General features: G+C 37.5%; 1 protein-coding gene across 1 annotated transcript in view; it reads right to left on the bottom strand.

Annotated features, from left to right (window-relative positions):
* Window positions 1-2,290: 2,290 nt before the first annotated feature.
* The window catches only part of LOC134045545 (cytosolic phospholipase A2 epsilon-like), a 32,260-nt gene continuing 17,797 nt past the window's right edge, over window positions 2,291-16,753 (bottom strand). Inside the window, exons 7-21 of the mRNA XM_062495367.1 lie at window positions 16,518-16,560; window positions 15,998-16,061; window positions 14,502-14,644; window positions 14,256-14,345; window positions 13,513-13,550; window positions 11,783-11,918; window positions 9,780-9,916; window positions 8,407-8,629; window positions 7,378-7,492; window positions 6,428-6,565; window positions 6,046-6,153; window positions 5,165-5,356; window positions 4,539-4,708; window positions 3,373-3,559; window positions 2,291-2,499 (exon numbers count right to left, since the gene is read on the bottom strand). Coding sequence (XP_062351351.1) covers window positions 2,291-2,499; window positions 3,373-3,559; window positions 4,539-4,708; window positions 5,165-5,356; window positions 6,046-6,153; window positions 6,428-6,565; window positions 7,378-7,492; window positions 8,407-8,629; window positions 9,780-9,916; window positions 11,783-11,918; window positions 13,513-13,550; window positions 14,256-14,345; window positions 14,502-14,644; window positions 15,998-16,061; window positions 16,518-16,560 — 1,993 coding nt within the window. The remainder of the gene's footprint in view (window positions 2,500-3,372; window positions 3,560-4,538; window positions 4,709-5,164; window positions 5,357-6,045; window positions 6,154-6,427; window positions 6,566-7,377; window positions 7,493-8,406; window positions 8,630-9,779; window positions 9,917-11,782; window positions 11,919-13,512; window positions 13,551-14,255; window positions 14,346-14,501; window positions 14,645-15,997; window positions 16,062-16,517; window positions 16,561-16,753) is intronic.

The following is a 16,753-nucleotide window of genomic DNA, read 5'->3' on the forward strand; positions in this document are numbered from 1 at the left end:
CAGGGCACTACGCAGCATGGGACATGGTCTCCATTGAAGGAGTGCAAAAAATCAGTAGACAGGAAGTTAAAAAAAAGGGAGTTTGGGGTTTGGTACTTTTAAAATCATCTTTGTTAATACAAAAATCAGCAGCTCAATTCATGTCAAAAGCATCTCATTTCACTTTGTAATGAATTGAGAACCAATTGATAAAGGTGACTTCAATGGCATGATATAATTTTAAATTTCTGAAATATTTGGCAGTTTAAGACATTCTATCCTAAGAACTAGATCCAACAAAGGTCACCCAGACAAATTTTGTACACATTAAGGATGGGTAACTAAGAGATCACAAGAAGCAGCAGTCAAAGGAAGGTAACTCAAAAGAAAAATATTCCTAGAGAAATGCCAAAAGCTCAGTTACAAACCTGCATGTTTTTTTCAGTGATCTTGAATATACTGAAATTAAAAATTAAAGATATATATGTATATAAATCAATCACTATTGGTACTCTGCTTCAAAAAGACAATATTGAAACACTGGGGAAACTGAAGAGTTTGGGAGTAGTAGGAACTCTCAGAGGGGGAAAGGCAGGTTTCACGTCAGCCAGCAGGACACAAAGAAAAGCAGCATTAATCAGTCTCAGGCTGCATATTGCACCTACCTGGCTTTTTTCCATCCTTCTGTTGAGCAAGTTTCCCCTGTAAAATAGACAAATATCTTCCATCCTACTCTCTTTCATTTCCTGCAAAAGGGTCTAGGAAATCATGACAGCAAGAACTATCCCATGAACTAGCTATTGTAATGTATTGAAGCAGAACCACAATTACAGCTGCCTCACACATGGAGGGACAATAATCTAGACTTAAACATACAATATTGTACCTGAAAACAGGATTACACCATGCTCCGTCAAGTATTTCAGGTGTATGAACAATGAACAAGCTCATAAGTGAAAAACATTGCCCACTCCTTCTCATCTTCCACTGAAACTGCTCTTCAATGCCCCATCAGCTGGCTATTATTTTAGGAAAAAGTCAAATAATCCTTTTCTACCATCCATTACCTAGAAATTCATTCCATACAAAAAAATTTGTCACTTCTGATGATAGTCACGACTATCCTGATCTCAACACTAACTCTGCCCTAGTGACTATCTGAATTTCCTCGCAACAGTGGGAGTCTTTTATTAACAAAAGAAAGATAATCCAAAATATTTTCTGAGCTCCTGTGACTAATCTCTTCATGAATCACAGCTCCACAGTACAAGGCTGATATTGTGAAAGACTGAGCTTGTGATCTGCCTGTTGGAGAGTTGTGAGAGGAGTCTGGCAACTACTGTCTACCTCCCCCCCCCCCGCCCCTAGAATTTTTGATAATGAGGAACCAGTATCTCAGAACAATCCTTGCAAAGACCATTTGCCTGGAAGTGTTAAACAAGTGTGAAAGGTATCTCTGGAAAGGATCCCCAAAGGGTGTCTTGCATTGCCCTACTCTGTGCAAACAGCTAGCAGCCACATCCCATCTTATGAAACATGGAGAAACCACAAGGTCAAGCTCCAGGAACAGTAAAGGCAGGTAGAGATGAGTGAGACAGGACAGTCAGCAGAAAGTCCAAGTAAAGTGAAGCAAAGCTGGGCAACAAGTCTACTTCTTGGGCTCTATGTAAGTGGTTCTGGGAACAGCAGTTCAGAGAGGACATGTTTGATGATCTGAAACAAAGATGATCTAGTTGAGGGGTAATTTTTTATTGATGGTGAAGACTGTATAAATTTTAACACTGATACTAACTTCAGAAACATAAAGACTTATGAAGACAGTTAAGTAAAAATCTCATAGTGGACAGACAATCAAATCAGAGATGACAATTTTCAATAATTAAACAAGACCAGCACAATGGATTAGTTATTTACCAAAAAAATTCTAGTTCAAGGAGTTGTTGTTCTGCCATGTAGAAAACAAACCATATAAATACTACTTTGATACAAATTTTAATGTGCCATATAATTAATTATCTTTCACGACATTATAATAATTTATATTGAATATATATAACAATCAGTAAAGTAACTTGGTAACAAAACTAGAAAAATATTCTTGCTGCTTTGAAGTTTGTTTCGGATTAAACAACTGGTAAATTCCAATCTGTTTGTCTGAAGAGCCATGTAAACAGAATAGAGTCCAGAATGTCCTTAGGACAATGTGATTTCCATTGCAAGTATCACTGGTAAGAATCAAACATCTTGTCCTCACCAAACCACAGACAACCCAAGAAACATCACAGGAAAGACTGAAGATCGTGTATGGCAGCTAATAATTCCTCTGCTTCCTCCGTGCCACTGCCAAGCGCAAGGCCTGAATAATCAACTTCTCATTGTTCAGGACATTGTAATCAGTCAGTTTCACCAGTTTGTCAAAATTCTCTTCACTGAAACACACCTCTCTTGTTGTAAATGGGGAGAGGATACTGGAGACATCAACTTTGCCTTCAGCCATCTCTTCAGGACTCCTTTCCACACCTAAGGGGACAAACCACAGGGAGATGCACCAATAAGGTTTTATTGTACTGTGTGGCTCCTATCAGTATTTACATAATTGCAGGCAAAAAAGAGAGACTCGAAGGGAAAGATATAATTTGCCAGAGGCAAGTAAAAGTACTGTGCTAGTAGCACTGTATTCTGCAGCATCTGGATCAAGCCTCTGTCCAAATATGATTTTACATCATTTGACATTTACATCATACAAACAGCTTGAAGTTAGAGCATTAGCAGCAGCAATGTTTGATCCCTGCTGGGACAACATAGTCTTCTTTACCCAAACTAGAAAACCACAAGCAAAAAGGAAACCAGATACTCTTGTATTAGATAAAATAATAGCCACCTCACTGAAAGTTCAGGAGAAATTACTGCACTCAGACAGAGGACATCATTCAATTAAAACCAAAGACCTCTGTCCATTCAAGCCTCTGTCTGGGAGATTACTTTTAAATATGTGGAAAAAACTTGAACAAATGGGCTTCACACACCAAAAGCAGCAGAAGGTTTTTCCTCATCTTTGTTTGCAATCATCAGTGAATGACAGTGAATGTCTGTAGTGTAAAACATCTTGCGTTGATAACCCACCCCTCATGGTGTACAAGCATTGGAGTTTTTACTTTCCTACTGTCTCTAGCAGTTCTTCTGAAATAAGTGCCTGTATTCATCTCAAGTGCTTTAAGAAAGATTCTGGAGTTCACACAGTTCAGACATACTGACAGACCAGTTGTTTTTGTCAGTGATGGGACCCATGCTGGCATTGGAAAGATCAGACGACACTGAGACATTAGATATGAAATGGAAATAATTCACTAGGAAAACAACTTTTTATTAAAATTGCTATCACAGATGACTCACCAGGAGCTTTATATTTCTTGAAGGTGTCATTTACTAGGGGAAAAAAAAGCACTGTTGGAGCTTTTGGACTGTCAGCCTCTTCAAACACATAGCACTCCTTCAAGTTTTCCCTGTCTTCCTCACTTATCTCAATTTTGGGAAATGGAATTTCTTGATCCGAGAAGTACTTCGCAATCTGATCCAGAGGCTGGATGAATGAAAAAAAAAAAATACATTAAATGATTACAAACAATCAAAACTGATCCAGAGACCTGGATATTTTAAACTGCAGCAGCTAACAGGATATTCTAAGGTTTGAATCTTCCACTGGCAAGATATTAAATTTCAGGTGGAAACAATCATAATCACACCAGACATTGCACCTTATCGTATTTTCCACATTGCTTTAGGCAAAACAAAAAAAAACAGTCCCTTTCTCTGACTTGAAAATTAATCCAAAAGCCACAGGTCTAATTTTATAATTCCATTGAAACAGGTTCAGAAGAGGAAGGCAAAGAAACTGCAAGAATGAAGAAGGAGCACACCAGTCTAGATTACTGTGCATCATTGTCTTGACTTCATTATTTTCCACTTTCCCAATCTTTCTGTCCTCTGCATAATTGGTGTTGCTTGATAATGAGTCTCTATCAAATACACTTCTCAACATATCTTATGATCTCATTAAAAAAAAAAACACTTTAGCTTCTATATTTATCACAAACCTATGTTTATTTCTATATTATCATTATATATGCAACACTAATTATATTATATTTTATTATTAATCCATCTGGCATTAGCCACTTTCCTTAAGATTGGTATGAGATATAAAGGCCAAGACACAGGTTTTCTCATTTAGCCTGTTAAAATATTGTCAGGACTTTCCATTGCCTTTGCAATTTGTTCAGTACAAGGATAACCAAAATCAGTGGCTGAGTTTCAGAACACTCCATCAGTTTATAATATAATCCAGAATACAATTCATCAGTTCTTCAAAATGCCATATCCATCATCATCTTCTAATATCCTTCTTAGAAATAAATTACCTAATGATTTAAATAATAAATTAGATAATAATAATCTAATTCTCATTTCAGTACTGAAAAGTTAGGTGTTTTACCTGATGAGTGCTAGAGACCAAAAGATCATGAAGGAAAAAAAATCTCAGATACCACGACTTTTCTTACCAGTGTTTGGGACCCTCCACTGTAATTCAAATGCAGGATGACATCGACCTCCCTCTTTGATCTCAAAAGTGGTGGGTAGCTGGTATTAATGAAAAAGCCAGTATCAACCAGGGAGAGCTCATTGTCTGCTGTTTCCATCAGTTTATTTGGGAGGGAGTCTATCACTGTGTCTGAAACATAATTATTTCTCATTACAACAAACAAAACACAAGATTGATTTCTCCTCTGAAGGAAGGTAAAGAATAAAGAATCAAGAGTTTTGCCCTCATTCTAGCTGTACTTATTTACAGGAGTAAGTGACATGCTGGGCTTTTCCCTTCCCTCCTTCCTAGGCACCGCAGGCTGCTTTAGCTCTAGAGGGGAGATCTCTCCTGCTGCTTTAGGCTGAGCTCACTTTTTCCACAGGAACACAATCCCCAGACAACCAGATATAATTTCAGCCTTCAACATCCCCCACCAAAACTCAAATGCTATTCAAATCCAGAGTTCATGTTTTCCATTTGTAAAGGGAGAAGTGGCATTTCAGAAGTCAGTCTCATCTCTTCCTCTTTATTGGAAATCCTAAGTAAATTCTGAAACCTAAACCTTCTTAGAATACTACTGAAAAACATGCTGGTTTACTGTGCCTTTCCAGGTAGAAAATCCCTCACTCTCCAGGTACTTGTTATGCAGCTGGAAGCCTCTGATAAAATTGGGATACTGTGCAATAGTTGGACGTCCTGTTAAAACATCTCGGAGAGTAGAGGAGAGGACACTCGAGGGGGTGAATAGACACGTGTCTACTTCATAGGGATTCACAGACAGAAAGGGTTCTTCTGCTGCAAGATGGAAAGAAGAAATTTTAAGTTTAGGATAGTTTTATGTAATTATCAATATTTTAAAAAATTGAGTAACTAATAATGACAGGTATCATCATCGCCCACTCCAAAGGTAGATCAAACATAGTTATAAGCCCTTAAAGTCTATGTCACCAAATAAAATTCAGCATTAGACAGTGACCATCGACCTGCAGGCAGCAGGCTGCCAGGCAGTAAGCATCACCTTCCACTCTAAGCTTCCTCACATTATGCCCACCTCTATTGTAGCATGTGCTGGAGGGAAGAGAGCAGTCCCAAAATGTACAGGAGGCCTGTCTATAGGACACCTTCAGAACTCATGTTGGTGTTACCCAGCAGCAACATCAACTAAGTTAGGAGACCATTCACTACAGGTTCATTCCCTAATTTAACAGTTTTAAGATGTGTTTTTCATACAACTTTTATTTATCTGATGGAGACTGGTTTTGTGTCTGTATAACCTTCAGAAAAAGGTGCAGCTTTTACAAAGCTTTTCCAAAGAAGAGCAATTTCATTTAAATTCAGGCAAAAAAAATTTCTTAGTTGACATATCTGCTTTTCTTTCCTCATATTTCATTCTCTGACTTTGACAGCATTGCTTAATGCATTAGAAATTTTCATAGAACATAAGCAATATATTCCAGTGGCACAAAAATAATTTAAAATCTCACCAATATCTTTTACTCTATCTCTGGTCCACCTGCACCAGAAATCCTCTGAATCAGCAGCCAAATTCCAGACATACATCACATCTATGGAAAATATACTACTCCACATGCCTGTAACATGAAAGAGGAATAGAAGCTGATTGATGGAGTGGCCTCAGAAGAATCTTAATTGATACATACCTTCAGTTCTTCCTATTGAATACTTCCTTTCTGTCTGTATGGATACCTTTGTGGGCATCCTTGCTAAGTATGTCCTTGCTAATGTAAACTCACGCCTGCTCAACCTGTCTTCCAGTGTCTTCTCAGTGCTGTACACCACAGACCATGTGCTTGCCCCGACCAGCTGTCACTCCTGCAGACCACCTTTCCCCAAGGTAATAGTCACCTTGCATATAGCAGATCCTAGTCTCTGAGAGCTTCTTTACCATCCTTCCCATAAAGAATTGACTTCCAAAGTGCTCTGCACGAATGGAAGCTCCGTATTTCAGCAGACCAACTTCATAAGGAGTGAACTCCAGCCACTCTATGGCAACAGCAGCCAGGCCATGAAAAAATAATAACATGTTAATACTAAACAGATAATAGTAAACAGAAGAGTTCCAGGAAGCAAACAAAGAGAAAGACACTGGTTAATTCATAGCATGTCATTGACCAGCCATGTCAGTACTGTGTCTGTATTGCCAGCAGTACTGATAGCATCAGGTCCTTCCACACCGTGGCAGGGCAGTCCCAGGCTGTGATACAGCATCCTCCAGCAGAAAAAGCCTTGCCTGAATGAAACCACAGGCATTCCCTTAATAGAGTTAATCTTACTCCAAAGTATGTGTTGCTAATGCATAACTTGTTTCCTTTAGGGCTCTAGTGACAGAGCGCTTAGCATTCACTTGGTGCCATGTACCTAGCTGTTCATGTTAAACAAATATGGTGAAAATTAATAGTAGAGGAAATAGTGATTTTCCTGACATTGGATGCCAAAATTCAAAGTTTTTTCTTTAATTGTTCAAAATAAGACCACATGGAGCCATCATATGAATTTGTTTCATTACAAGGTTTTTGTGACAGGATAAACTGTGTCTTTGACCTCCTCTGTGGTATAATTATGTTTGTACTTTTAGAAAAATAAAGAATGCAAATGCTATACACTAAACATATCTGATTTTTTTTTTTTTAAGTTCTGGTCAATATTATCAGAAATTTTCATGATTTATTGGGGGTTTTATTTGCAATTAGAATGAAAGAAACTATTGTATTAATAAAGCTGAATATATCCATTTTATCTTAGTTTAGACCACTTAAATTATAAATTTGTTATGAAATCTAAATCATAACCATTACCTCTGAAAGCCTGGGCACTATAGTTGGACTTGAGGTTGATGGCCACATAGATGGGCAGGGGGTTCTGGCCGTTATCCACCGCCTGCCGTTGGTCCGAGAGTCTATGCTCATCTTTCTGGTTTTGATTAAAAAGGGTTAATGGAATGAGGTGAAAAACAACTTGCACTTCAAATAATATCATGTGAATTATCAGCCCTATCCAAAGTCTTCCTTTCCATTCCCAGGTAACCGGATTGCTCCGAAATAAGTGCCATGGGATATTCCAAACTTGGCAAGTATCCCATAAGAAGCACCTACACCCTACATGGGTTCTCAGATTTTGAGATAGGCAGAGAATTTAACTGTAGATTCAGCAAGAAAAAAAAAAAAACAGATCCAGGAAAAATCATGCAGCTAAGTGAAAGGTAAAGTTCTTTCCTTGGCTGGGTCTTAGCAAAGAATTGATTATATTTTAAGGTATTTTGCAAGTATATGCCTATTCAATAATATATTCTATTGCACAAGACAATTTAAAACTTCATTGCATAAACTTAAACCAGAAGGAAACTGCTTAAGATACACTATTTTTAAATTAGCAGATTTTCTTAAAACTTGATATCATATTTAGAAAATGGTCTTTCTCACCATGTGAGCCACCTCCATATGCAGTCTATACCTAGGTCACGTTATAAATGCATATCATCATTTATGCTAGAGAAACAAATTATTTCAAACTTTTAAGTGCCTCTTCTGCTCAGAATATTTTATGTCCAAAATGATTTATTTACAATTCAAAATATTTTTTCTCAGGGTATTTCTTTCTTTAAGGAGAAAGAGCACCTTTGACTGGTATGACATGGCTCCTTCAGTTCAAGGTCAACCCCTCTTTAAATCTAGAGCAGTGCTTTAATCATGGATCTGAATATACAATATTTAATCAACTGCTAAACTAATTATTTGCATTGGTAGTACTGAATGTCATCCCAGGATTTAATTTCTTCTCCATTAGCTATAGAAGCTCAGCAGTTATGTGGAAGAAAGGAGCAATACCTTATCGTGTAACATGGATTCAATGACAAGACCCCAAAGGTCTATGAAAGAAGTGTTATGTCCTTCTTTAGTCCTCTCCATCAGGTCATTATAATAGTACTTCAGACAATCCAAAGAAAAACAGCAGATCTTGGATTTGGTTACTTGCTTGCGAGCTTCCTTGATTGCATCCTCCAGATATTTTTGTGACCAATTAGCATCTTCATATAAGTTTGCCATGGTCCTGAAGAAATTATAGTAGAAAATAATGAAAGAGGAGTAAGGCTGTGGTTTGCTTTCAGAAAACATATGTGCAACTTGTTTGCCTGTTTTTTAAATTTTTATGGGGTTACAACTTAAAAGGAGCAAACAAAACCTATAAGACTTCCTGGTTTGGATGTGATAAAATGGGCTCAAAAATTATCTTGAAATTCCTGGGAGCAAAGAAACCAAGACTATTAAATTCTAAGGTTCCACAAGTATTCATCAAATCTATTTCTTGGAAGCTGGGGAGTATTCTAGGGAGCAGTTGCTACTGCTCTGCTCTAGTCCTGCATTTGTTCCCATATATCTGCTAACAGCTTGTGCCAACAAGAAAACTGGGAAGTTTTGGGCATGACCTCGTATGACCATTCCTACTTGTTGCCTTGAAATCATAACACAGACAGGTACAGTCAGATCTCCACGTACATACAGAGAAGTAAAAGAAAAACCTACCATTGAAGTGTGGACTTACATAAAGTGACACACATTACTCAGTGAAAAAAAAAAATCTCCACTTCCAAAGAGGCGTAGAGGAGTGGGAGTACCTCAAACCTACTTGATTAAATACTTCAGTTATTTTACATATGACATCATCTGCTCTATGCCCACTGGGAGAAGAGAGCCACAACAAGCCATCATATCTGCAGTCTCTCCAAGGTCAGTAATTTGATATCACTTGTTGGACTTTCTGTGACAATATTAATTCCTCTAGCCCCAAATACGTCTTTTACCAGAGGCAGATGCACCGTAAATCCAAAATGGAAGTGAGAATAACCAGCAAATGGCAGGCATAAATTCTTCTTCCCATCTTTCTTCAATTTCCAGTCTAAAGACAAATTCATTGTGTTTAGTCTAAGGTATAACTGCTAAAATATGAAAAGGGAATAAAGCATTTAGATGAAGATATCAGGCATAAACTGAGTCAGTGTGGTGACAAAAGTAGTTGATGAGTGTGGTAACTGATCTCTTATTCAGCATGTTTTGCTTCTTTTCTCCAGGTGGACAGAGAGTAGATTGTGGGGAGAATGGAAATGTTTTTGCTTTGCTAAGTCCCAGTGTTGGCAATGGTGTTGTACAGAGTCAACAGTATTGAGCAGAGAACACGTAAAGCTCATTTGGGTCATTCTCACCATGTGGTACCCGATAAACCCCCGATGTAGGAAATGCAGTCTAACAGGTTGAGCTTCTGGAGGCCCAGCAGGCTGCCGTACATCGCTGTGAGTGATCTCGTTCCTCCCCCGGTTGTTGTGATGGCCACCACCGGCACCTGCTCAACACAGCAAGGCAGAAGGAGCAAAAGCCATGCAGATATTAGACACAAACAGCCCTCACTGCAGAAATCAGATCACAGGTTGTAGGCATCAGCTCAAGTAGGGATGCTACTTTGGCATGGCCAGGATGTGATTGTTGCGGAAGGCTTGTTTGCCACCACTTGACTGCTGCAAGGAGGAAGACTTATGTCTTACCCACTCAGATGGGCTGCAGAAGCTGTTTACCTAACAAACAACTGGAAATCAACCTCATCACCCTGGAATTTTTCTCAAAGTCTATTATTAGAAGCCATCATAGAAAATACAGGATTTGCCACACCGGAGCAGATTAGGGATCCATGATTCTGCCTCTAACAATGACCAGTGTCACAGAGGAACACAGAGAACCCTGTAATCAGCCAGACCACACAATAGCCAAAGCCTTCCTGGCCCCAGGCCATTAATTACTTTGTCCTGAAGCACAGTCATTGATAGGGTTTCCCCCCTCACGATCCAAGTGCAATTGAAGAGACAGACTATTCTTCTCCTAATCTTTTCCTGATCTAGTACACCCTTTGCTTCCGTTAGCATCCAGAGTGTGGAAGCTTACACACCCCATGCAAAATGTCTATTTATAACTTTCAAGTATTAGCTTGTAATTTCTTAAAGGAATCTGTATTCCAAAGTCAATGAACAGACCATGAAGAAAATAATTCTCCTGCTCTATGAAAAAAAACAAAAGCACAGGAAAATGAGAAAATAGATGTTCTACCTGCCCTAAACTCTTCAAGATTTAAACCTAGGAAATTTTATAAAATAATATTGAGCACAATCTCATAATCTTAACTAAAGTCAGAATAAACTCCAAAAATTATATTCTGGGGTTTACATTTTCTAACCTATTTTATTATAAGTTAAAATTCTAATGATTTTTTTTTCAGTTCAATTGTAAGTCAGTTAATAAGGCAGAGGGGATATTTTCCCATATTTCTGAAGCTAAACACATGAATAGGAGAGCCAGAGTAATTAGATCTTGTCAGAAAACAGCTTTCTACATGTGAGGAAATTCTCAGACAGCTGTGTGAAAATGGTTAAAAATGTTCTTTCCAGCTTTGTTGAAAACTTTGTTTCCTGTATTGTTCTCTGCTCTGAAATACAAACTAATATTTTTGAACTATATTTTCCACAGCATTCTTTTTTTAACTATCAGCTAAAGAGTGTTCTTGCTGTTGGTATGTTTGTACTTTTCTGATTTTCAGCAACCCAAATTGGCATCAGCAGTAGCAAAACTTATGACTCAATTACAAAGGCAGGAACAGGGTCTAGAGTGATACAGCTAAACTTACAATCAGCTATTTCATTGACAACTCAGTGATTCTGTGAAATCCACTCTTCCTTGCCAGATTGATGGTTTTATTCTATCCCTCATTTTTTCCCTAAAATACACCTATTTTGCTGCAGAAAGCACTCCAAGAATTTTTATTCAGAAGTTTGTGTGAAAATTTTTCTTTCTTCCTCTCAAAACCCTTTACACAGGTGCCATGGCCACCACCTTTGTTTTGCAGGCAGCATCCCCCAGCTCTCCATGTCTGCCCAATGTAAACTTTGCTCCTGAGACCCATGAGCAATACCCAGAATAAACAGGAATGGGCTGTTGGAGGAGCTGTTGAGAAATTTTAGGGTCTATAAAGACATTATCCCACCTCCCCCATTGTGCCACATTAACAGGCCACTGCTTCTCTTGCCCATGCCTTGCCCTACGTGACCAGGCCTGGCCCAAACCAGCAGGAATAATTAAGCTGGGAATTTATTTTTTGTTTGAATTTGTGAGCTAGGCACTGATCTGCCGAGAGCAGTTGCTACCAGGGACTGTATTGTCTTGCCTCATGCTCTTTCAGATCCTCCTCCAAATTAAGAATCTTTTTCAGAGCAGCAGCGACGTATTTCTTCCTTTTCCGCAGGAAGTCCTGCTCTTCCATGCACAGGCTAAAGCCCAAGCGCACATCCAGGTCTCCTGAGCTGGAACAGACAACGGGACAAATCAATGCACACATCAATTAGAGCTGACTCCAAGATCTGTAGGGCAAGTAATTAAAAAAAAAAAAAAAAAAAAAAGTCATCTGTAAAACAAGTTATTTCCACGTCTGCATATTGATAAAGGAAAGAACCACAAAAAAAAAAAAAATCACAAAAAACCCCCAAAAAACTAAACACATTTCTACTGCCAGCAAGAATTTTTTTCTAAAGAATTTTTTTTTTTCTGAATCCATTCCTGATTATCACTATGACTTCCTGGAAAATTCAAGTGATGACAGCATCACTTGTTCTCAGGTTTTGACAATCCGATAAAAGCCTTTAAAATTAGGGTTCTAAATGAGTTATGTGATGAAGTTTGGACTGCAGGGCAAGCATCATCCTCTGCTCAGCTTCTGTCTTGGGAAATCCAGCGTTTCATCTGTGTCCTGAACATACTCCTATATAAATATTTGCTAGCTTCAATCTGTAAATATACAAGAATATCCATCACCTTGTTTTTTTCATGTGTGCAGACACATTGAATTTTGTCCCTCGAGAAGTGTGACGCACAAGCAAAAATAAATTCAGAAAAAAAGCTGCAAACCAAATCAAACTGCAGATAATGTTACGTGCCTACAGCAACATAAATGCACTTATTACCAAGAAGAACACTAAATATTGACCAAATCTTCTGGGTCACATCACCCTCTGGTGGCTGCTAGTTCTGTCCTGAAAATAATTTTCACCACTATTTCACAAATATGAATGTTTCAAGAATTAATGCTACTAACCTCTGTTCTCCAGCAATTTTGATTTATTATGAAGTGTAATTTTGAAAACAGAATAAAGTCAAATTATTTAACTTAAAAAAAAAACCCCAAGCTATTCTTTTAGCAGCAAATTAACATTTCTTGCTTTCTTTCTATATCTGTATCTGTTAAATTTACATGTCAGTATATTTTGTTATGGGCTGAGGTTGTACAGGTAGCTCTCCATTCACACAAAGTTCTTTCGTGCTGTGAAAATACACCTTGCTTTCCTTCTGCATATCATCCCATAGTGAGGGTGCTGTGAACCACAGGAAGTATGCAGCTGCAAACTTCAAATGTCATTTTCTTCAATTTACCTACCACTGGTGCAATTCTGTCTGTGCAAGTGGGTGGGCAGAGATGCAGCTGGCCAGGTCTCAGCTCCCATTTTACTCAGTGAAAAGCAGAAGGGGCAGAAGCCAGGCTACCCTATATTTATTTTGGTGATTTGGCAAAGTTAAAGACTCATAGAAGTTATTTCAGTCATTGTGCAGATCTGACTATTAGCATAAATGGGAAATAAAATTAATATGTGAATAGTAGTTTTATTCACATGTGAGACAACAGGCATAAAGCAGATTAATTTACTCTGAATGAAGGTTCACAGACTCATGTTGAACTGCACATTCCTGTACCTGCAGCAGACTTCCACTTACCTCAAGCACCACGTGAGCACAACACACAGCACTCACACAGTATGTGTTCATCTCTGCACCTATCACAGAAAAAGCCTACATAACTAGTTTACAGTAGTCCTGGATGATAGGACAAAAAAGAGGCTATCTTACCATTTTCTCGCTGTCAAACACAAGTGAAATGAATTATCCTAGAAAATGAGAAAGGCAAAGCTAATTACTACCAAATTTTAAAACATTTCTTTCCTTCAAGCCTGGGCAATACTCAGACTAAGAGAGTAGTTCTCAAATAATAAATCTTATGGCTAAGGACATTATTTTTATACAATTAACCTCACTCCCTGCCCTGGAATCAAAATTTCTCTTCTCTAATAAGCCTCGGTGATTGGGGCAGGTAGTGTGCCACAAGCTTGCATGTTTACACCACTTTCCAGTCTGCACACTGAGAAGGGGCAACAAGAATGAGAAAATTTACCTTATTAAAATAAAATTTAAAACAAATACACACAAAAGCACCACTGGTATCAATATTTAGACAAATTAAAATCTGAATTATGCTCATAATCTATATGGGTCTTCTTTCAGATCTTAGGCAGTATTACCCCAATATTACAAAAAAAAAAAAAAGTGGTTTTCAATTGATGTCATTTTTTGTTCCTTGAAAAGACTTAATTCTAACTGTGTGATGCAGGTTTGCAATGACTTCTGTATTATTAAAATTATTGTTAACACATTCTTCCTTAGAAGTGAATATGGCAACCTTCATTTTCTTTAACATTTCTAACAAACAGCTGTACAATTTTAAACAGTGGTTTTGGTTACTTGGTAACTTTATTTATCAGGACAATATTTAACACATTTTAAAAGACATATTATGAAAGGTTCACAGCACTCACTTCTTCTAGTATTATTTCCTTCTGCAAAGGGAGTGAATTCAAAGGGAAAGAAAGGACCCCAGATTTCTCTGTTTCATTTCCATCAGCCAGCTGAAGAAATGCAAAAAGCAATTGGGTATGAACACATGACAGGTTTATAATCTCTAGAATTTCTCCACTAAGAAGACTAGTTCAGTTTACTGTTTCTATTTACCTCTTGTTCTAATTACATTTGGGTTAATAATAGCAGACAGAAGGAGAGCTTACCTCTTCTGGTAATAGGATATCCAGTCTTGTCTGGTCATTTATGATGCAGTGAAATATGATTATATGAAGGCTGGGGCCAGAGTCCAGCGAAATCTTCTGGCTTCCTTCATGCGATCCTTTTACTGTAAATGTAAGCTCTGGGTCTAAACACAGAGGCAAGGAACAAGCAGAATTTTAACTGTTACAAGCAAACACACATAACTAATAAAAAAACCCAACTGGCAACTATTCTGCACACTTTTTGTTGAATTTTTCTCACACCATAATGACTAAGTAGACTTCAGGTGACTAAAACAGCCTGAAAACTGATCTAAAATATCTTGGTGAATCTATATAAATAAAAATCAGTACACAGAATTCACATATTTTTAAAATACTATAGCTTGTTATTTATTAGATGTTTTCCATTACTTAATTAAACCAAGATTTGGATTTAAAGGAGTGTCAGTTTAAAGGCATTTTGGATTATTCATGTTGCATACAAGTAATTTATTTGATGTCAGTCTGTTCTGGTTCATAGTACACATTTTATAATATTAAGACTAACAGTCAAATCATTCTATAAACCCAAAACTCTATTGGACTACTTGGCATGTGCCCTCATGTCACCAAAACTGAAACAAGCTGAAGGCTGTGTTTCTTTTACAGAAAAGTCTTTATGTTTACAGAGAGATCATATGCTGTTCTCCTGCAAGATCAGGGCCAAAAGACATTATCACTTTAGGTCATTAACCTTTCCTCCCCATGTTACATCTCAGTCTGCAACTTCCTACAATGCAACTCAGTCATTGTTACCATTTTCTTCATACAGGTTGATTTTCCAGTCACAAATTAACTCAGAACAGTCATGAGCCTTTGAGATTTGCCCCAGGAGCAGAAAGCTACTTACACAAGCTACTGTTCATTTAAATCAACATAAAACTAGTGAAGAATCCTGGTGTATTTATTAGAGTTGTATTTTATAGACAAAGTACTGTTTTGGTGGTTCTATGGTAGCAGCGGACTCTCCTGCATTTGCAAAGACTCCTTTGATACAAGTTTACATTTAAACTCAGGCTTATTATTTTTATTAAGCAACCAAAAAAAAGTCTCAGTCAGAATCGTAAATATGTCCAACCTTTATAAAAACTCAAGCCCAAATCAAACATATGGGATAAGATATCTGCATAATAGTTTTAATTTTAAAAGATCCCACTTAGAAAAAAAAATGTTTTGAACAACAAACAAAGAGAACTAACCTCTGCTTTCCAAATTTCTCAGTCTAGTATATGTGGCTCTATTTTCGCATCAGTTTAAGATTTGCCTCATAACTAAACATTTGACGAACTTGAATTTTGACTGATAAAATCTTTCTGCAAGGTGGGGCATGGCAAAACTAAGTATTATGTGACACAGATAGAACAATATGAACAACAGATTATTAATTTTTTTCGACATCTGTTATAATGACTGAATCACACCACAGGAACAATAGGCTAATGAAGCAATAACCTCACTTGTGGATTGCTGCTTCAGCTTCCCTGTATCCACTCTAACCTCCAAACAGGAAACCTCACGTGCCTGCAAGCAAGAGAGGATGAATGATGATTGAGAGAAGTGCAAATGTCATTGCCAGTGATTCATACTGCTCCCAACTAACCCCTCTGGTTGATCAATGAGCAAGACAATTATGGTCTATTACTATGTCTTCAGATAACATGTGGGCAATAGTAATACAGTATTTCTTTCCAAAACTGAAGTAAAGAGGAACAACTCATGAGCTGCTTGAACTTGGAGAGACAATTAAGCAAAGAAGATGAGCCCTATTCAAAATAATGAGTGGATTAGCATATGGGACTGTTTTTATGAGCATTATAACACTTTCTTCATTAACTCCTGATAGTTCTGAGCCTGTAATTTATAGAAGAAAGTAGGTGTCAGCACTGGGTTTGGGACATAGATCAAAGTTTCCAGAGTTAGAAACATGAACACTTGTTATTCAGACACAGGAAAGATCATAATAAATATGTATTTTACCACTAGTACTCCATTTGTAATAATGCCATCAGGATAGTCCAGACTGGGGAAAAAAAAATAAAATATAATGTCATGGGTGAGAAAACTCAGACAAATATTTAAGTCTATGGTTAACACATTAGTTCTTACATGACCTTTGACATTTCTGACTTTAACATTCCCACTCCAAAATACTAAATCTTAGGATTAGATGATGAGCTGAGTTGCAATTTTTTCCATCCACTCATGAATATGAA

This window comes from Cinclus cinclus, chromosome 6, assembly GCF_963662255.1.
Source record: "Cinclus cinclus chromosome 6, bCinCin1.1, whole genome shotgun sequence".
NCBI classification, from domain to species: Eukaryota; Metazoa; Chordata; class Aves; order Passeriformes; family Cinclidae; genus Cinclus; species Cinclus cinclus.